The 23,303-nt window shown below is 39.2% G+C and overlaps 1 protein-coding gene across 1 annotated transcript in view; it reads left to right on the forward strand.

Annotated features, from left to right (window-relative positions):
- LOC105493288 (ring finger protein 150) overlaps window positions 1–23,303 on the forward strand; it is a 287,223-nt gene that overhangs the window by 205,816 nt on the left and 58,104 nt on the right. The window contains exon 5 of the mRNA XM_011760826.2: window positions 21,312–21,408. Within this exon, the coding sequence (XP_011759128.1) occupies window positions 21,312–21,408 (97 nt within the window). The remainder of the gene's footprint in view (window positions 1–21,311; window positions 21,409–23,303) is intronic.

Consider the following 23,303-nt stretch of genomic DNA (forward strand, 5'->3'; position numbering starts at 1 on the left):
CTATGAACTAGAACTTCATGATACAGAAATTTATGATGTGGCCACCAAGTACAAGTTTTCTTGAACAACAGATCTTTGATATTCAGAATCAATTCTGGCTTTTACCAGTACTATTTTAATTAAAATAATAAAAAATTAATTAAAATCTGAAAAAATTTTTGCGAATGATCATGAACAGTGTGGTAATTAGAATATGGTCAGAAGTAAGTAGGAAGCCAAGGACAGATACCGTGCCCTTTCTTTTCTTTTTTTTTTTTTTAAACTAACAGAAAGAGAATGTGACACTCAAATTCCCACAAAATTCTTGCATCTAGGGGAGGATGCCAGGCATGGATAGTTGGGGAAACTCCCCAGGTGATTCTCATATAACCCTATTCCCTCTCCCTAATTGAAATTCACGAGAAGTTGTCTGAATTTTTAAATTGTTAAAATTAAATAAATTTAAATACTTAAATCTTTTAAAAGTCACATAAAATCCATCCTCCTTCACTGATAACCTTTTTTAGTGTTTTTTTTTTCATCTGTGTAAATGTCCCAAAAATAAAAATGAAATTATGCCTTAGTGGGAGATTCTTCATTTAGAAAGACTTGCGTTCAATATTCTTAGATACTGTAGGCCAGGCACGGTGGCTCACACCTGTCATCCTAGTGCTTTGAGAGGCCAAGCCAGGAGGATTGCTTGAGACCACGATTTCAAGAACAGCCTGGGCAATAAAGCAAGACTCTGTCTCTACAAAAAAAAAAGTAAAAATTAGCTGAACATGGTGGTGCTTGGGACATGGTGGCACTCGCCTATAATCCTGGCTACTCAGGAGGGTGAGGTGGGAGGATCCCTTAAGCCCAGGAGTTCAAGGTTATACCGAGCAATGATCATACCACTACACTCCAGTGATCACACCAGTGCACTAGGCGACAGCAAGACCTTGTCTCAAAAAAAAAAAAAAACAGTTCTTAGACTTTAAAAGTAAAGTAGGAAAACATATACCACAAAGATATAAGACAATTTACATATTCATAAAGCAATGCAAACTTAAGGACTGTTTACTAGAACTACAAAAGAAACAAAAATTACTTTAGAGGAATGGCTTAATAATCCCAAAATGACAAAGAGTGGACCAAAAAAGAAGTGACAGGATACTAAAATTGATGCATAAACTCCCAAGGGAAACAGACCTTGGTTGAAATGTGCATAGGCAAATTGATCATTAGGAAAACAGGCGTTAGGGAAGTACATCCTGGTGGCCCCAGCCAAAGCCTTCAATTGTGATTCACTTTCCCTTAGTTTGTAGACACCTTTCTCTGAGACGAAATCATCAACAGAGATAACTGAAGATTTGGTAGTTTCCTTCATATGAGGATTTGCTATGTAAGTTCTTTCTAGTTATTACATACACTTAGTGTTTACTCAGTGATTTCCAGAAACACGGGCAGACAAATGCAGTATGTGAACTACAGAATGCCTCTTGGAGCAACATCTTGTATCTCTGCAGTATTTTATTAAAGGTTTTATAAAGCGTCTTAGGCCGGGCGCGGTGGCTCACGCTTGTAATCCCAGCACTTTGGGAGGTCGAGGCAGGCGGATCACTAGGTCAGGAGATCAAGACCATCCTGGCAAACATGGTGAAACCCCGTCTCTACTAAAAAAAATACAAAAAAATTAGCCAAGCGTGGTGGTGGGCACCTGTAGTCCCAGCTACTCGGGAGGCTGAGGCAGGAAAATGGCATGAACCCAGGGGGGCGGAGCTTGCAGTGCGCGGACATCATGCCACTGCACTCCAGCCTGGGTGACAAAGCAAGACTCTGTCTCAAAAAAATAAATTAATTAAAAATAATAATAATAAAGCCTCTTAGATATAAGCAAATAAAGTGCTTTCCTTTATCTTTTTCTTGAAGATTATTTAGAGCCCTATGTGATTACTACTAATAAAAAAAATTCAGAGCCGATTAAAGTTAAATATCTGCATTCTTCTGAAAAATCCAAAGATATTTACAAATGTAAATTAAGAAAATCTGTTTTAAAAATTATATACATAGTATTACTTTAGCTCTACAATTCATACAGTATAAAATAGTTTATTCACTTAAAGCTCTCTCATAAATAAACTTCATGTTACTACATATATATATATATAACTGCTAGAGATTGCATAATATCCAAGTCATAGATGTACCACAATTTAATTTTCCATATCCTTATTCGGGAACATTTTTGGCTGAGTTCAATTTTTATTTATGACAGATTGCGTTGTTTTAACAGTGTTTAGATTTTCATGATGTATTATTCCAGATCTCCTTTTATATTGTAATTTTTTGGAAATATTAACCAAAAAATAGCATTTTAATATTTACCACAGAAAATTAAACCTTAGGGATTTTAATATACATTAGCCCTTGCTCTTGGCTAGTTTAGTTTGGCTTCAGGCTCCTCCTTGTTTAAATGATTATTTGATTCTTATCTCATTCCTTGATTTTGTTTCATGTTCCTTACTGTCCATCTACTATTATTTCCATACTATGAACCCTGCTTTAAATAACAAAATGCATTTGAGCATTTTCAAATACAGCTACAGTTAATTACTGTTTGATCTTACACTAGTCACACATATCTATTCTGAATAGCTCATACATTTTTTCCTTGTAGATTTTAAAATCAAGGTATTTTTATGCTTGTTGCTGTTTTCTGCCAGACAGTTTGCACTAATGGATATTATCAAACAAATGCATTGGCGTTTGCTTTTTGCTACATAATTTTCTCCGGGGTATTATTAAGCCTTTGCTCCTATGAACTTCATAGACTCTCCTTCCCATTATTTCCAGGCTGATTCATCCACAGACTTCTTTGCATCTCCTTGGCATAAAAACTGTTTCAAAAAATGTTCCAGTTTATCATCTCCCTTCACTCACTTTTTTCTGTGGTCTCATAACTCCTGACATTCTTGGTGCATCTCTTCACTGTTGTTTTCATTTAGGATGTCTTTCCAAATTATACTCTTGTGCCACAACTTTTTCAAAATCATTTTATTGCTTGTCTCTTTCTGAGACCCATGAACAAATTATGATGAATTATTAATAAATGCCTTCCTCTCTTTATTTGTCATAGCGATTACTAAAGTCATGCACATACACACCTACCATTTCTTCCCCTTCATCCTTTTTTCATCCAGTCCCTCTCTAGCATGTGAAGGTGAGGCCCCTGGGAGTGAGCCTGGATGTGTACATCTACCGTAAGGGACAAACCCCCCTCAGCCCACAAAGCAGCTCAGCCTCAGACAAGCCTAACTTCTGTGGTTTAGATTTGATCCTATACACCACTGGGACATTACTCGAGACACTTGGGTTTTGCTACCTCATACGTATGCCAAAATATGCATTATGCTATATTTTAGGGGTGGTTTTTGTATCTAAGGTTAGTATTTGTGATTATGATTTCTAGCCACAAAAGATGTTTCATTTTATTATCTTCTCTTGCACAGAGAGTAAGTTAGCCTCTCTGATTCTTCCATGGCTTTTATCTCATGGTGTCCCTACTGTTCTTCAGAGATTATTCATTTCAGCCTGTGAGCTTCTCAATTTCAAACACACAGTGTCTCAGAAAAAATATGAATTTCTTAGGCAGGCCAGAAGTCCTTATTTGCCATTGTTTCAAACCAAAGCAACAGATACACTGTTTCCCTACATTACTATGAAATTCTCTTCTATCTCTAATTTATCCCTATAGCATTATCACCAATTAGGGAAGATACTAGTTTCTACTACTGTTTTTTTCTTTGATTTTTGCAAACTCTCCTCCACAACAGATGAAAAATGTAAACCCTGTCTAGTAATACACTTTTAGTACCTAAATGCTTCATTTGGAACAAAAAACATTTTGTAGCAACTGTATGCCAGCAACAGTGGAAATCCCCAGCCATGAGAAGACAAATGGCATGATGCATGCTCTAAAGGAAATAGGCTAGTGGGAGAGAAAGGAATTTAAATAAGCATTCATGATAGAGAATGGTATGTGTAACAATAATAACACAATGTATTAAAATTTTTGAGGAATTAATACCAGGCACAAGGAAGTTAAGAAAGATTCCACAGGAAAAAAAAAAGTAATGTTTTCATATTTTCTAACAGTGGTTTATATTGTCCATTGCATCCTCATTCTAGAAAATTTGTAAAATGGGTAAATATTTAAATATCTGCCTAACTCCTTCATGCAGGTAACTACTGCTGTCATTGTTATATATCGTCGTCTTTTTGTTTCTTATGCTTATTTTGCAACTTTAAGATACTATTGTCAATATCATTTACTATTCTGTTCTTTTCACATACATTGTAAGAATGTGCTAGAAACGGTATTAGATTATTGGGGGTCTTTTTTAGATTATTTGTGGCTCATTTTGACTTTCCTTTGGCCTTTGATACTATTGACAGAAGCTGATTTAAACCCTAAGGTGCATATACCGACCAAAGACCCTGGGATGTTGGTGCTTATATAAAACTCACTCTTCAAAGATCAGGGTCTTTTTCTGGCCCAATCAGAATTTTCTACTGAGATAAAACAGGGAGGTGTCCTGGCCCCCTTTAGCTTATTTTATAATATCCTTTGATGAGTTCTTTGCGTGTCACCATCCCACCGCACTACAGAAGACAGAGAAAAGCAGCTTCTCGTCTTTAAATAGTTAGTTTGATTATGTGGTGTGTAGGGGCAGCATGTCCCGCTGGGTTATTATTGTCAGAGCTGGATTACAAACAAAATTCTCTAAAACTCATGTTATCATCTTTGGTAGATGCTTCCCAACTTTTAACTTGTTCATAAACAAATTACAAGTTTAGTATATATAGTCCAAAAATCCAAATGCAAAATGCTCCATATCTGAAACTTTTGGAGCACCATGATGGTCAAGGGAAATGCTCATTGGAGCGTTTTGAATTTAGGCTATTTGGATTTGGGATAATGCACACATTCCAGAATCTGAAAAAAAATCCAAAACACTTCTGGCCCCAAGCATCCCGGATAAAGGATGTTCAACCCATACTGCATATAGTTCCATTTTGTAAATAGTGTTTCTCAGAGGATATGCCAAGAAGCAGTGTTGTCAATCCCACCTGGACTTAAATGAGGTCTTATTTGGGAGCAGGGGGAGATGGTGGAATCAAATAAATACCTAACAACACCTATCCTAAAATAGTTCTTGTGGAAAAGCGTTGCACTGCTGCTGTTTAGCATCTGCACATTGAAGCAGATTCTAGCATTAGAGAGCAGCGCTGACTTCTCTGAGCAGCGCCTGAGGCGGGCTCCATCAGTGGCTCTGCAGGCCCAGGTTTTGCAGGCCTGTCTTTACAGCAGAAGTTAGTTTTGCTTGAGCAAGGTTACCTGTTAGATCAGATAATCCTGGAGCTGTGTGGGGGTTGTGTGTATGTGTGGTGTTTGTTTTTCAGTTTTTTTATTTGTTTGTTTGTTTTTTGGTAAAATGTATATAACGTAAAATTTACCTTTTTAATCATATTTAAATATACAATTCAGTGACATTAAGTACATTTGCCTTGCTGTGAAACCATCACCACTGTCCATCTCTAGAATGTCTCATCCTCCAATATGAAACTCTGAATTCACCAAACAGCAATTCTTCATTCCCCTAGTCTGGAATTTTGTGCGCATTTTATTTTTAATTTGGGCTTTACTTTTGTTAACAGAAGAAAATGTCAATGAAGGAACTTAGATTTGATTCAAGAATGCAATTAAAGTTGGCTAACTAGAAATTGATATTTACACACTCAAAACCCTGACAAAGTGATAATGTTATACATTTATATTATAGAAATTGGTATTTACACACTCAAAACCCTGACAAAGTGATAATGTTATACATTTATATTATAGAAATTGGTATTTACACACTCAAAACCCTGACAAAGTGATAATGTTATACATTTATATTATTATAGAAATTAGTATTTATACACTGAAAACCCTGACAAAGTAATAATTTTATACATTTATATTATTGCTATTGTTACAATACTCAGATGATATTATTCTTGTCATTATCAATGGTACTACTCTGGTTTCTGTGACCATCGCTAACATCATTCCCACCATTGCTTCTTCCCTGACTTTCTGCAGTAGGCTTCTCACCAGTCTCCCTCCTTCTACTCCTGCTTTTTAATTATCCTGATAAGTCTATTTTTAATTGTCAAGCTAGATTAGCTGGCTTTAGGTACTTTTACAGCAAGTACAACTTCAGACTCATTAAGTATAACAGAAGGGTGACTAAAAAATTATTCTTCAAGAAGATTAATTGGAATGTAATTAGGTCCTTCTGTTTTTCTAAAATGTACTCCTGAAACAAGGTAAATTCACAAGAAAACTAAAAACATGCACTATTTCATATTAACTCCCTACAGGAGATTTGGGTTGGCTGGTGCAATTGCCATGGTTTTTATTGGTGATTAAGAAGCAATCTTAGCAAACTTTCCATGGTGTCTCATTTGGATTTTGCACTCTGACTTCTTCGTGGGGACTCAACCAGAATAATTCATGTGTGGAATAACTGTATTTCTCTCAAGCAAGGGGAATGTTTTTATATTCTAGATATGCAACTGTGTTCTAGATTTTTTCTGTTTGTTGACAGAAATCTAAGAGGCAAATTTGTGGCCTACCTAATAGCCAAAAGGTGTTTTTTAGCCCCATCTCTTACTCTGTTTTATGTCTCTATTCTTATTATTTTTTTTCTTCATTTGCTTTTACAATGTATTTTTGGATACTTGCATCTTCCAGTCACTCTAAGTTTTTTTGAATCTGGTACCCCAAAACTGGGGCTTAGCTCAGGAGGGTTCTTGGCTTCACTCAGGAAAGAATTCAAGAGCAAGCTGACAGTGGCAGAAAGCAAGTTCTATTAGAGCCACAGCGTACAGCAAAATGGCTGCTCCATAGACAGAGCCGGGCTATGCCGTAGGCAGAGTGGCCCAGAGTAGCACTCATGGATTGCCAGCTAGCTATATTTATACCCACTTTTAAACAGATGCTAAATAAGGGGTAGGTTATTCATGAACTTTCCGGAAAATGAGCAGGGAGTTCTCAGAACTAGATAAGGTCATTTCCAGATCATTGCCATGGCATCATTTATAGACTATCAACTAGAGGTTGCCCTTGTTGCCGTCTTGGTCCTAGCTGGTTTTGGCCAGTTTCTTGGCTACATCCTGGTTTGATCAAGAGGGTCTTGACCAAGGCTCAGAAAACAAGTCTTGCTGATCTCCTACTTCATTTTCTAGAATAAACATGTGTTTTCCATGTCTTCCAAAAGTTTGTCAGCATCACTTTTAATTAATATATAATATCCCATGTGCCATAATTGCCTATTTTTGGACACCTAAATTGTTACACACATACACATACACACACACTTCTTCCGCCATTATAAATAAGGCTGTGATAAGTAGCTCTGTGTCTAGACCTTAGTTCACATTTTAGATTAGTTCCTTGTTTCTAAGGTTATACATTTAAATTGCCAAATTATATTCCATAAAGTAGTATACAAGGAGCTTTCCAGACAGAGCTAAGAACATTCCAAGCAAAGGTAACTGTGGTGACCTGGAATTGTTAGAGTGTGATGCTTGTGTTGGCCATGGGGCTGGAGAGGAGGCACCCCAGATCCTTCAGGGCCCAAATGTCTGGGCTCAGGGGCCTGGATTACAACCAAGTGCTGGAGGACCCACTGTGAGGGGTTTGGTTTGTGCTTTATACACAACACACTGGCAGCAGTATGCAGCATGGTTAAGAGGGATCTGACTGGAGTCAGACGGACCAGTGAGGAGACTGTTGCAAAGTCCAGGTAGGAAATGCTAGAAGTCTGAATTGGAGTGCTGGCACTGTGACATAGAGAGGTAGACGTATTCAAGAGAGATTCATGGGTAAACCAGATGACTCAACGTTTGGAATAATTGAAAATGGCTGCCTGTTTCTCTGGTAGGCAGCTGATGGATACATATATGTTTGCTTGCATTTAAAACATGCTCATGTCCATTTGAATTCTAAACAGAAAAAATATATATATAGCAGCTTGCAAACTATCACTCAAAAACCATAACACGAAAAACAGATTTCAAGCACTGAAATGAATTTCATCACTCAAACACACACGCATGCACGTACACACACACACACACACACACAAACACACAAACTCCACTTGAGGATCAGCCTTGGCTTATCTTTTTAAGCCTTTCTTCAGAGTTATCCAGTCCCAAAGCACTCTCACAACCCCGTCTCAGAAGCAAAGCTCCATTCTAAATAAATAACTGATTATATTTGTAAACACTGTGTTACCCTTCCTCTTTCTCTTCTTTCCTTTTAGGAATAAGGTTAAATTTCTGTATCAGTTCCAGAGCTCCCCTTTGTAATTTGGGACATAGAATACATTATACTGTTTACTTGTTAAAAAATTTGCAATGTAAGGCTATACTTTTCCAAAGAACAAAACATAACTAAAAGCATTAGTGTTGAAAGAGATGAAGTGGAAATGTATTAAACAGTTTCATACGAGACCAAAAATAAAAAAACAGAATAAATGGTTCCTGATACAGAGCAGTAATGGTGAAAGGAGAAATAAAGTTTGTACATATAAATTGTGGCAATAGATACCCTAACTTACAAAGGGATTTCTAATGACATTTGAGTATCTGAGTCAGACAGAAGAACCTAAAAGGGATAGACCTTGAGACTTGGAAAAGGACTTTTTTGAGGGCTGTTGAAAAGTCAAAACCCAAATATGGTCTACTAGTTTTAATGAATTAGTTGTTATTTTGTACCATGTGTCAACAATTGACACAACATTCATAAATCATCCCTGTCCATCTAACCAGACAGCTGCTTTTCTGTCTCAGTTAATGGGACTGATGTATATTCTTAACATGGACCTCATTATTAGTTGACTCTTCAAGTATATTCTGTGAACTCCTGTCCCCAAGGACAGGGGCATTTTTCCCCTGCCAGAGAAGCAACACTGGGAGACATGTAGTGTAAAGCACATGAGAAATAGTAGGGAAATCCATTGGTAAGGCTTTCTAAACACACACAGACTCTAAGGCTCACAGTGACTTGCCTGCCCCCTTCAAATTGATTTAGTGAGGTTTACTGAGCTACTGTAGGTGACAGCACAGTGCCCACACCAAAAATGTCTTATGAACAGTGTCTTGAGTCTGACAGGCCTCAGAAGGTTGTCTGTTTGTTATGTCCTACAGAGCTTCCTTATCCTCATTGGACGGAAAGCCCCCTGGTGGTTCATAGCCTCCTTGCTTCTCCCTAAACTCAATATAGGATTCACATCTTGGATCCTTCAAGACAACCGAGACAAAATCAAAGTTGGGCTCTGATATTCATTTGTGAAATTCCCTCTTTGGGGGGCTGGGGCAGCCTCTCATTCACTCTCCCTGCCAGGGATGACATGATCATAATAAATAGCATAACATGAGGAAGAATTATGTTTAAAAATAAAAGTGAACATCATTTTAATATTTGAAAACTTAGCATTACCACCAAGTTTTACTGAAATCACTGAAAAAAGGCACTAGCCCCTTAACATGTTTAAACCCAGGGATCAGTCTGACTTTAAGATGAGTCAAATGAATTGAATGTATAGACAGAAAATTCCAAGCTCTTTATGAGTAAAAAAAAAAAAAAAGTTTACAGAATGCTGTACTGTGATGAGGATTCCGATTATGAGTCCTATAACTCGTGAAGTCAAAAACAAAAGTGCACTTTCTAGCCAGGCAGAAATGGCCTGTCCTGATTTTACCCCGCCCCGCCGTGCCTGTTACATAGGCTTGATTAGGAACAGATTTTTTCTAAGTTCCTTTGTTTTAAAACAGAGCAATGGATATTAGCTGATTTCCATAGGATTTGACTTACTCTTTTATGCCCATGTTATGAATTGGTCAATCTATTTATAGCTGTTTATAAATGTGTTTTTTAAAAATAACTTTCAAGGTTTCACTGTTAATTGTGCAAAATGTCAAAAACAGAGAAAAGTACAAAGAAGTAAACAAAAATAATCTGACCACCCAGAAATAATCATTATTAATATTGGCATAGTTAATTTTTATAATACACATATATTAATGTTTTTTTTTTTTTTTCAGACAGAGTCTCACTCTGTCACCCAGGCTGGAGTACAGTGACCCGATCTCAGCTCGCTGCAAGCTCCGCCTCCCGGGTTTACGCCATTCTCCTGCCTCAGCCTCTCGAGTAGCTGGGACTACAGGCGCCTGCCACCTCACCCGGCTAGTTTTTTGATTTTTTAGTAGAGACGGGGTTTCACCGTCTTAGCCAGGATGGTCTCGATCTCCTGACCTCATGATCCGCCCGTCTCGGCCTCCCAAAGTGCTGGGATTACAGGCTTGAGCCACCACGCCCGGCCCATATATTAATATTTTTATGTTTTTAAACATTGTAGAGTCAAGCAATTAATATTGTTTTTCTTCTACTTTCTCATTCAACAATAAAAAGCATTTTTTAAAAACTTTAGAAATTATTTTAAATTTTTTGGCTGGGTGCAGTGGCTCACACCTGTAATCCCAGCACTTTGGGAGGCCAAGGCAGGCGGATCACTTAAGGTCAGGAGTTCAAGACAGGCCTGGCCAACATAATGAAACCCTGTCTCTACTAAAAATACAAAAATTAGATGGGCATTGTGCCAGGTGCCTGTAATCCCAACTACTCGGGAAGCTGAGGCAAGAGAATCACTTGAACCTGGGAGGTGGAGGTTGCAGTGAGCCAAGATCGCACCATTGCACTCCAGTCTGGACAACAAAGCAATACTCTGTCTCAAAAATAAATAAATAAATAAATAATTTAAAAATTTTTAGTAGTTGCATAATAGTTCATTTTTAGTGTTTATTTAACTACCCTCCAACATTGTTCAGCATTTAAATTGCTTCCAGTTTTTCATCATTATAAAATAATGAGGTTAGTTGTTTATATATTTATTCTGTATTTATTCCTTCAGATACATTCCTAAAAGTGAACTTAACTAGATTGAAAGGAATTTTAAAGGGTCTTGAAAAATTTTATCCAATTGCTTTCGTGAAAGGTGGTAATGATTGACACCTCACTAGCAGTATGTGAGGGTGTTTATGCTAGCAGTCTCTCAGAACCATGGAGTAGTAAATGTTTAAAGCATCTTTCTCATCTGACAGCCAAATATAACGGTAATTTTAATTCTCATGTCTTTGATTTCTTTGATATATGACTATTGACTGACATAAGTTCTTTTTACATCATATCATATTTAATATAAATTGTCATTGATTGGAAGATGTTTCCTACTTTTAGATAGGTTAAAATGGGAATGGAGAATGATACAGCCTAGAATTGATAAAATATGATACTGTTTTTTAACATTTTGTTTTAGTGTTTTTGGTGAATCGTTTTTTTATTAAGTATGTTTCTTTTTTATGATACTTTTTGATTAACAATTTAAAAGTTATGCTATAAAATTAATGAATTTGTGTTTTTATCTCTTCCTCCTTGGTTTTAATCCTTCCCTATCAAGAAATAAGATAACTGATTAATTAACTACTCTTTTCAAATTTATATGAAAATTTATGCTGGTGTATGGCATCTCACTCAAATAGTTTATGAAAGCTATTTTTTAAACCCATTTTTCCAAGAACATAATTTTATATACTTGGCCAAATTAAAAGTTAGGCAGTGTAGGAGGAGTTTAAAATGGCACAACAACTTTGGAAATTTGTTTGGCAGTTTCCACTAAAGTTAAATACACCCTACCTTGTGACCTAGCAATTCTGTTCTTGGATATATACCCGAGAGAAATGAATGCATATATTAACAGAAAGACTGATACAAGAGTGGCCATAGCATATTTAGTCATAATAGCCAAAAAAATGAAAACAGTACAGATGTCTAACAATGGAACAATCTGCAAACAAATTGGGGTACACCCATACAATGGAATACTACTAAGCAATAAAAAAACCAAGCTATTGATGTACACCAAGGCACAGATGCATCTGAAAACCATTATTTTGAATTTAAAAAGCTAGACAAAAAAGAATACATACTTTATGATTCCATTTGAAATTCAATAACAGGAAAAATTAATATATGGTGACAGACGTTAAAATGATGGTTACATGGCAGAGAGTGGGTGCTGACTGGTAAGGGGCACAGGAGGACTTTCTGAGGTGATAGGATGGCATATATCTTCATCTGGGTAGTATGTATGTGAACATACACACACTTAAGAAATCATCAAGCTCACTTAAGGTTTATGCATTTTATGGTACATTATACCTTCATTTAAAGTAATGGAAAAAAACTTAAGTACCAGAGAAGCTAATGTTTTAGAATTTAAACAACAATAGTTCACTTTACTCATTAGTAGAAATTACACAGTATTTCTAAATTTGAAGATTGCTAAGTGTTTTCTTATCATTTTTCTTTGATTACTTCAGATTTTTATGTGTACAACATTACATGTGTAAAAGATATCACTTAATTAAGGGAATAAAGGAAGGGAACATGAAAGAGATGGCAGTGCTGTAAATGATGTTGTTTTTCAACACAGCAAATGCTGCCTTAGGACAGAAGTCTTGCACTGTAATAACCTCGTTAAATATGGCATTCTGACTTCAAATGTCCTGATCCCCAGTTATATTAATCAAGTAGACACACAGGATGAATGCCAACTAGCTTGGCTGCCCCAGCCAAACGATATAATTAGACCAGAGTCAAGTTCTAAGCACAGAGCCTCCCTCTGCCAGAAACCCAAGGAGCGAGACACACTATAAAATGAGGGTCCTGCAATTCTCCCAGCTTGCATTCCCAAAGTAAACATTTCTTCCATTGTAATTTAAAAAGAAATTGACATTAGTAGCAAGAGGATCTGATATAGGTTTTTTTTTTTTTTTAGGTTGTTGGTTTTTCTTTCATGCTATAAATCTAACACAATGAAGAGCTGTGTGGAATAAATGGTTATTATAACACTTTAACTTTGAAAAGCACTCTACTCTTCACAAAGCACTTTTGCATATAATGTCTAACTTTAGCTCAGACCAGCCTATAATATAGATAGGACAGGTATCAATTATTGCCCCTTTATTTTCCTGAAAGAAAACCTTAATTCAAAGAAGTTGGTTCCAGGACCCAAAGTAAAGCCAGATTTTCTGACTTCTGGGCCAGCGCTGTATCATTGGCTATGGAGTTGCCACCATAGCCACACTTATCCCTGCTCGGGGAGGATGCCCTGCTGTACTTTCATACCTCCAGGGTTATAGTTTTGACTAAAAATCTGCTTCAGAAACCCCCTCTCACTCTAAGCAAAATGTCTAAGCACCTCAAGGAAACTAAATCAAATTTAGCCAAGTTTTAAGAATGTTACTTCCTCTGTATGTTCTCTGGATATTACTTTCCAAACTTGTTACTGTGAGCCTGGAAAGAAAACAGCCTTTTCACAGAAGGACAGTGCTTATGCAGTGAGCAACAATTTACTTTATTGCATTTTTTTTCTTTTTTGCTCTATCAGATGGAACTGCTATATTTGCTTGCCAAAACAAAGTTATTATGTTTTTAACTACAGCCAGAATATGGTTACTACTGGTTCTATGTTCAACTCTTTTTTCTGTTTGTTTGTTTTCTTTTTAAAAAAATGATGTTTTTAGGCTGGACACAGTAGCTCACGCCTGTAATTCCAGCACTTTGGGAAGCCAAGGTGGTGGGTCACCTGAGATCAGGAGTTCCAGACCAGACTGGCCAACATGGCAAAACCCTGTCTCTACAAAAATACAAAAATTATCCAGGCATGGTGGTGTGTGCCTATAGTCCTAGCTACTTGGGAGGCTAATGCAGGAGAAACACTTGAACCTGGGAGGCAGAGGTGGCAGTGAGCCAAGATCACGCCACTGCACTGTCTAGCCTGGGTAATACAGTGAGACTCCATCGCCAAATAAATAAATAAACAAATTTTAAAAATAAATAAATAAAAATGTTTTTAAATAATTGGTCCAACCATTTCAGATCAAGCCCGTTAGCAGAATTATCCCCACAGTGTGGCACTAGGTGAGTGAGATTGAGTATATGGTAGGACGAGACTGGTGTCTGCTTACTTGACTTAATCAACACCACATAGCAAGTGGTGACTAGATCATCCCCATTAGAAGGACTTCCTGTATAGGAGTCATAGACAGATGGAAAAGTACAGAAGGAAATAGCTTAATTATGCAAAGTTCGCCATCACAAGGAACAGGGAAAGTATGACTCAGGTCCATGATTATTTTCTTCACCATTCATACCTCTTTCCTGTGCAGTCCATCTAGATTATTTCAGAATGTTGATTTAGAATCATATTTTCCAACTTCATTTTCTGTTCATCCACTTAACATAGCCTACATTTCAACCCATACATGTCATGATACAAGTTGAGTATCCTTTAACCCAAAACGCCTGGGACCAGAAGTGTTTCACATCTCAAATTGTGGAATATTTGCATTATACTTACCAGTAATCACCCCTCATCTGGAAATCCAAAATCCAGAATGCTGCAGTGAGCATTTCCTTTGAGCACCATTTTGGCACTCAAAATTTTCCAGATTTTAGAGCATTTCAGAGTTTGGATTTTCAGACGAGGGAAACTCAACTTGTGCTTCTTCTATATGTTGATTCATGTAAATCCCTTCTTTTTGAATTTCTTTCCTCCACTGTAAATGCTTCAAAGTTCTTCCCACACTTTAGGCTGTACAAAAGGCCTTACCGTATCCCATAGCCTTTTAATTTCTTCACAAACTTCTCCTTTCGCTGAATTCAGTAGCAGTTTTATTTGTATTTATGACCTGTCACTGTGCATGTTATACCAACATCATTTAAAATAGTTAATATTACTATTATCCCCTGAACACTTACTAACAAAGCACTTTACAAACAACCATTTAACCCTTACAACAGCCCCATAAGGTTTTTACTAGTCAGGATAGGCTAAGCTTTGATGCAGTAACAACAACAAACCCAACTCTCAGTGGCTTAACACAGCAAGGATTTCTCACTCATGCTTTGTGTCCACTGTGTGTCAGCAGAGGGTATCTACTCATGGCAGTCAGGCTGACAAAGCAGTTACTATCTCAAACATTGTTAATTGATAGGTCAGCAATTAAATGCCATGCCATGACCTGAAGTGAAATCTGTCATTTCTCTTTATAATTTATCTGCCAGAATGAGTCGCATGGCCATAACCACCACCAAGAGAGCGTGTCATCTCCCCATGTGCTGGAGAGATGGAGAGCTGATGTACTGGATGACAGTATTGGGTGCCTCAGATAGGTGCTCTTGTTATCCTCATTTTATCAGTGAAGAAACTAAGGCTCAGAGAGGCTAAGCTGGAGCAAAGAAATACACTGGGAAAGAATAAAGGTTTGAATACCTCCAATACCCCCCTTACCTGTGACAGCTGGAGGATGGGGTGAGGAGTATAGAGTGGGTAAAAATACTGACTGTCAGTTGGAGTTTGAATCCTAGCTCTGCAGCGGACTAGCTCTTTGGATAATTTACTTTAATGAGCTTCAGGCTTCTCTTCCATAAGACGGAAATAATAATTTCTACTTCATAGGGCTTTTGTGATTTAATTATGTATGTAACATGCCTGGTACATAGTAGAGATACAATAACTGGTAGATACTGTCAGCATTCATTAATTACTGGCATTAATGTCAGTGTTCATTAATTAAAAATTCACTCTTTACTGACAGCTTTGCAAATAAGATTCATGCAGAATCATTTAAGCTTCTGCAGAAACAATAAGCTTCTGCAGAAACATTTCAGGTATGCATAGAAGTACTAGGTACCTTTTTAAAATAATTCATGTTGCCTGGAGTATGGGATTCTCAGGTACCTGAGTGTTTCACATTTTTTATTAACCACTTCACTAAGGAGAATGAGACAGCTTGCATTGTTGCCAAAGGAAAACCACAGGGTCCTAATCTCACTTGCAGGGTGTGAGGGTCCAACGGTGCCTACGAAAGTGAACAAGATGGAAAAGAGAGGACAGGCTTTTCTCTCTCCTGCTGGGAAAAAAAAAATGTCATTAAATTGGGGAGGGAATCACACATATAGGTGAAAGAACAGCAGAAAACAAGGATCAATAGATGTGGAAATTAGTTTAGCTTGGTTTGTCATTACTACCAAAAAGTGTGAAAACTTATTATTCATCATCATCTCTGCATCATTATGCAGTTGTCTGCATCCTCTTTTGTCGGGTGTTTAAAGAACTCTTTTTAAAATGTTTGCTTCCCTTTGGTGAATGAGGAAAGAAAACAGTTTTGGCCAACTCTTTGTTGTATTTCCAATTTGTCGGGATTGTTAAGAGATGGATTATCTCGTCTTCCACATGTCCTTTCTCACTCAGCACTTGTTAAACCATGGGAAGGTTCACTGCTATCCTGCGAATCCTGCAAAAAAGATGCGATGGACTTTGCCTTGAAGATGTTTACTAACTGGTGCATTTCACTAAACTCCAGATCCTTTCCCTATCCTTTTGTTTATTTATTTAGTCTGTTGACTTTTACTTTTCTTTCCACTTAGGAGGAAAAATACTGTTTTCCAATCCCAGTTATAAGGATCAAGTTTTCATATTTGATGATCAATATGGTACCAAAAAGAAATGTATGTGAATTAATAATAAGCCTGACTGCCCTATGTGGCATTTCAGCAGCTTTTCTTTTTTGCCCTTAGTTCTCCCTCTGATTTTTTAAAAATTTGTAGTTATTTGCTTTCCATGTTAGGAAGGTTACACAAAAGAGTAGAAATCATAGTAATCACATAATAGCTTAAAAATAAGATGAAATGACAGTGCTATTAATAAGATTTGTGGTAGTTTACAGTTAAGGAGTACCAGGACTTACATTTTAAGCTTTATGGGTATTGTTTATTCTCTCTCCTGCCCTCCACTTCTCTCTCCCCCCACACTCCAAACACATACACACAGAGACTCATTCATTCATGAAGCCCATACCTGTAAGACAAAATTTCACTGATGAGGAGCTGAATCTTAGATAGCTAAGGTAGCCTGCCTAGAACAGACAAAAAAAAAAAAAAGAAAGAAAAGAAAACCAGCAGATCCAGGAGTGCAGCCTTTCTATGGCCTTTCCATTGTCGTTAACAGCGAATCGCTAAATGACTGTGGTGCTGCCTTAAAGGGCAGGGCCTTGTCTTATTCATCTTTGTACCCAGCTCTCAGCACAGAATAGAATGGAACAAGGGGGTGACGTAACTAGTGCTATATTTTAGGAAGATAAATCTGGCAACAATGAGTAGGATGAAGAGAACAAGAAGAGACTGGCATCGTGGAGAGCAGTTTCGATGCCATTGAAGTGATACAGAGAAAAAGATGATGAGCCAATGCAGGAGGGAGCTGTGCTGAGAGAAGAAAAGTCGCCAGGATAACAGAGATTCAGGAAGAATGCATGAATGAGACTTGACCATGTGGAGGCAGGGAGGAGTGCTAGGTCCTTGGGTAAATAAATATCTGTTCATGCAGCAAATGTTTCTTGAGCATCAGCTGTGTGTTGGGAACTATTCTAGGTCCCGGAGATACAACAGCGAATTGAGCAAACCAGAATTTTATTCTCCTACAGCTTATGTCCTAATTGGAGGGATATGTTGGTCAGGATTCTCCAGAGAAACAGAACCAGCAGGAGATATATGGAAATGGAGATATAGATATAGGTTGAGATTTCAAGGAATTGGCTTATGTGATTGAAAGATCTGGCAAGCCTGAAGTCCGCAGGACAGGCCTATAAGCCAGAAACTCTTGGCAGGAGCTGATTATAGTCTTGAGCACAATTTCTTCTCAGAGGAACCTCAGAGTTGGTTAGTTGGTGGGTTGTTTGGTTGGTGGGTTGGTTTTGAGGCGGAGTCTTGCCCTGTCACCCAGGCAGGAGTGCAGTGGCGTGATCTTGGCTCACTGCAACCTCCACCTCCCAGGTTCGAGCAATTCTCCCACGTCAGCATCCCAAGTAGCTGTAATTACAGGCACACACCACCATGCCCAGCTAGTTTTTGCATTTTTGGTAGAAACAGGGTTTCACCATATTGGCCAGGCTGGTCTCAAACTCCTGAACCCGAGTGATTTGCCTGCCTTGGCCTCCCAAAGTGCTAGGATTACAGGCATGAGCCACTGCGCCCAGCCAAAACCTCAGCTGTGCTCTTAAGATAGTTCAGATGATTGCATGAGGCCCATCCAGATTATTGAGGATAATCCCCTTTATTTAAGGTCAACTGACTGTAGATATTAACCACATCTACAAAATGTCTTCATAGCAACATCTTGACTTGTGTCAATTGAATGACTGTACTACAGCCTCACCAAATTGACACATAAAAACTAAGCATCCAGGGGAGGTGTAAGAATGACCAGTGTATAGAAATAACTGAGGGTGTTTGAGAACAACGACCAGTGTCTGTGGATCAGAGACTCTGGGGAAGGCTTTTCCACTGTAGTAGATACTTCTCCATCCTACAGACAGGCCACTGAGACTTGGGGATGTTAATCATCTTATTTGAGTGCTAAAATGGCTAATGAATGGCCCTGCTGTCATTCTGACTCAGCCCATGTACAGAAAACAGCAGAGCCCTGCCTCCAGGGAATGATCAAAGGACCAGAGTGTTTGACTTTTTCCCAGGAGCAACACCAGTTGGTGAGCAAGTTCAGATTAGGAACTTGAGCATCAACTGTGTGCCAGGAACTGGGGATGCCGGAGATGCAACAGTGAATCAAGCAAACAAGGATTTTGCTCTCATAGAGAGCAAATCCTCCACTCTAATTGGAGGATATATTGGTCAGGAGTCTCCAGAGAATTAGAACCAGCAGGAAATATGTAGGAATAGAAATAAAGATACAGAGCATAGATCCTGAACATAGGGTGGTCAAAATTGCTTTTTGGAAGTGCGAGGAAAGGAATGGCTTTATGCAGCTTGGATGCCAGACACCCGCTTCTCCTTGCTCCCCTGGGCTCTTGAATGAGCCATTCACCCTTCTTCCATCTCCCCTTCCCCTCTATGTAAACCATGACCCACGTAGCCCTTCAGTTTCAGCTTTGTCATTTTGTTAGCGAGCCCTTCCCTGAACACCCCAACTAGGATGAATCTCCCAGTTATAAGCCCCTCCTCGCCAGACTCCCTTTTCGTCTAATGTAATACTTAACACTGTTGTCACTAAGTACTTTGTTCTATATTATTTTATTAACGTCTGCCTCTCCTGCTGTGCTTCCTGAGGGAAGGAGCCAAATCACCATTGTGCTGATTCTCTGTGTTAAGCACAGTTCTTAGTGTATACTACTTGTTGCATGAATGCACAGATAAAGGAGGGAATGGATGAGTGAATGAAATATACTGCTTCCAAGTAGTATGTATTAGTCTGTTCTCATACTGCTCTAAAGAAATACCTGAGACTGGGTAATTTATAAAGAAAATAGAGTTAGGCCAGTCGCAGTGGCTCATGCCTGTAATTCCAGCACTTTGAGAGGCTGAAGTGGGCAGATCACTTGAGGTCAGGAGTTCAGGATCAGCCTGGCCAACATGGCAAAACCCCATCTCTACTGAGAATACAAAAACTAGCTAGGCGTGGTGGCAGGCACCTGTAATCCCGGCTGCTTGGGAGGCTGAGGTACAAGAATCACTTGAACCTGGGAGGTAGAGGTTGAAGTGAGCTGAGATCACACCACTGCACTCCAGCCTGACCGGCAGAGCAAAACTCCAAAAAAAAAAAAAAAAAAACGGTTTAAGTGGCTCATGTTTCCATAGTCTATAGGAAGCATGATGCTGGCATCTGCTGGGCTTCTGGGGAGGCCTCAATCATGGCGGAAGGCAAAGAGGGAGCCAGCACTTCACAAGGCTGGAGCAGAAGGAAGCGGGGTGGGGAGGTGCCACACACTTTTAAACAACCAGATCTCTTGAGAAATCACGATCACAAGAACAGCACCAAGGGGGAAATCTGCCCCCATGATCCAATCACCTCCCACCAGGCCCCACCTCCAACATTGGAGATTACAATTCGACATGGTATTTGGGCAGGGACACAGACCCAAACCATATCATGGTAAATCTGCAGGGCATCTTAAACAATAATCTGGAAACATAATAACACATCCTTGTTGCCACAGTCCTTTCTTCTAATCCCCAGTCTGATCATATCCTGTATGCAGCCAATCTCATCTTTGGCATTTGAGTTCTTCTAATTTCAGTTTAAAAGGTAGAACTTCCCTGAACTCTTTTCTAATTTGGAGGTACTTTTTAAGCATTTGAGCCCAACACAAAGCAAATGAGGTTTTCAGAACTGTTAGAACAAAAGGAGGTGCAAGTGAGAGAACAGAGCAGAAATATTCAAGAACAGTGCTCCATGGCAGAGGGGTGACAGGCAGGGGGTACAGAAAGGGAGTCAGGCATGCATGGAATGTCCTAAGGAAGTCCTCATGCTTAAAACAGATAGTTCTTTCTCTTCTTACCCCAGGCAGGAAATTCTGACTACTTCTGCCTGTGGTCTGGAGTCTTGGGAGTTAGAAGCAAAGCTTCTGACTCAAGGAGTTCCTGACATCTCTGAGTAGACCCTTTCAAGCCAAGTTCAGAGAAAGTTCAGTTAGGAAGCCCTCCTATAGCCACCAAATGCCCCCTTCTGCCACAAAGACAAAAGCTAGTAACGACTGGCACATGGGAACGACCATGTAGTTGAGTGAATGAACTGCGCAGATATGACGGCTACCCACGTGAAACCCCAGAGCCTTTTACTCTGGCTTTTGATTTGACAGTCAGAAGCCAAAACAACTTAAAATGGCATTGGTGTTACTGAATGCTTCCAGGAGCTCTTTTGCCCTTTTGTGTTAGATCCCAAATATTAATGGAAATCAGCCTTTACGTTGCAGTTGTCTACTGACTGTGGGAAAAGAAATTCTGCATATTTTTTTAAAGTAGCATCAGTCAAGTCATCCTACAAGGTGTGTACAAGTTTCCCCACTTGCATTTTTTTCATTAGAGCTTCTTCCTATTGAGAAAGAGAAAAATCTCTGTTTCTGCATTCTGTACATTTTCTGAAACTTGGAAGCCTCCATTGCAAATTATATAGGACAGTCTTGGGATCCAGACAGACTTTGACTATATCAACACAGGGTATAACAGGAAACACTTTGGTCCACAAGTTAGGGATGGATGTTTGAGTCTTGACTCTGCCACTGAGCAATTGCGTGGCCTTGGACGAGTCCCTGGGCCATGGTGGACTAGGTAGTCTCTGCAGTTATCGCCGCTCTAAGATGTATGGTTCTCATTGCAGGCATCTTTTCCACAAGTCCTGTGTTGACCCCTGGCTTCTAGATCATCGCACCTGTCCCATGTGCAAGATGAACATTCTTAAAGCCCTAGGGATCCCGGTAAGCACAGCACAGCCTACAGCATCATAATGTCTGTCTTTCTGCGTTGCCCCCAAAGCAGGGAGAAAACACTATACTTGGATGTTCTGTGTCCCCTCAGTCACACATAGCAGTCACATCATCTTACAAGGCTCCAGGAGAACTCCTATGTCTGAAAGCATTTCTCCCCTCACTTTTTCTCTGAGGACATCCCAACCTTTCACCATGTCCATTGTATTTGTCTGTGAGTCAAGGTATCACTTGTGCAGCTCACTGGCTTCTCTTCTGGGCTGCAGCACGGAGGGCAGGTGGGATGGGAGCAGACACACCCCGGACCAGTTTCACACTGAGCACCTCTTGCATCATCATCACCCCTGTTCGGCCATCAGGGAGATCTGTAAGCCATGCTTTGCCCCACAATCACCTGGGTTTCAGAGGGAGCGAGCACCTCCCAGCAATGCGAGGGGAGGACAGAGGCTGAGCCTCAGAGCTCAGAGCCTCAGCTCAACTCAGATCTCTGTGGAGACTTTGAGTGAACAGGAAACCAGAGCCAGAGCTACTTAATGCGAGTATTTAGTTCTTAATTTAACGGGTTCCCCCAGTTAGCTCCCCCAGAGACTAAACGTTTTCTAAAGTTTAGTCTCTCCCCTGTACAAAGAGAATCAGCCAGCTGGCTGGATGCTCCAGGGAGACTCTCCCAGGACTGTATCAGGTGAAGCCTGCAAACTGGTGGGTGGTGAGACACCAGCTGCTATATGTTCTCCCCTCTCAGCGATGAGGGCAGGAAGCAAGGCAGGCCACCAAATCCAAGGACTACACTGAGAGATGCGAGAAACCATACGGTGCTGTGTAGAAGTCAGACAAACGAAATGCCGATACCAGCTCCCCCTCAGCCCCTCCACTTTGCTGCCACCTGCCTATCGTCACTCCTCACTGCTAATGGCAGAGAATAAAGAGAATGTTAATAGTCTCAAGATGTCACTGAAGAAGGATCAGATCCCATATCAAAGGTTTACTTTAATGCCAAAGGACTCATTATCTTAGGAATATCAGAGTAGCTCTGCTGGAGAGGGACACCTGAAGCATTATGAGGACATGCATTGGCTGAACTTTCTACCCTGTGCCAGCTGCCTCCATGCCTGCTGTATGACTTCCATGGTTGATACTCTGAACACAAATCAACTTGTATGACTGTACCTTTAAGCTAGATTTTAAAGATAATGCATTAAATTTTCAGACCAGTTATAAATGCATAATGCATTCATGATGAAAATCAATTACAGGGAATACGAAACATCAGTAAAAACCCAACAGCTCTGCCAGATACTGGTGACTTAGAAAGCTGAGCTCAGTTTTTGTACTCTTCACATTTCTGTCTGTAACTGAGTCTTTCAAGGGAGGGGGAAATGTGTGTATGTGTGTCTATGGTCTCCAATATCTTTAGAATCCTCACAGTTCTCACAATGAAACAGAGACAGTTGCCTCCTTTGATGTGTTCCTATTGTTCAGGGTATTTTTAGAAATCTTAAGTGCCAATCCCACTGCTCTCTGGTAAGGACAATGGAACCTAACAAGCATCCATCGTTCAATTTTGTACTGAAGAGTATTTGACTCCAGACTTTTTCAGTGGTGGTATAACTTCTGCAGAAGCTACTTGTAAATAAGTTGCAAATATCGCTGTTAATTATTTTAGAAGAATTATTGGATGGCCTTTTCTCTTATTTTCAAGATTAATAACATTTTAACTTTTTGCATTTGGGCATTCTGGCCATGGTTTGATGCCTACCAAGTTTGGATAGGATTTTACTTAGCACAATGAACTGTCAGAAAAATAAACATCAATAGCATCTTTTGGATTTGGTAAAGATTTTAAAGTCCAGCTGAACAATTATACACATCCAAGCCTGCCCCCACAA

The sequence above is a fragment of the Macaca nemestrina genome, chromosome 3 (genome assembly GCF_043159975.1).
Source record: "Macaca nemestrina isolate mMacNem1 chromosome 3, mMacNem.hap1, whole genome shotgun sequence".
Lineage (NCBI taxonomy): Eukaryota > Metazoa > Chordata > Mammalia > Primates > Cercopithecidae > Macaca > Macaca nemestrina.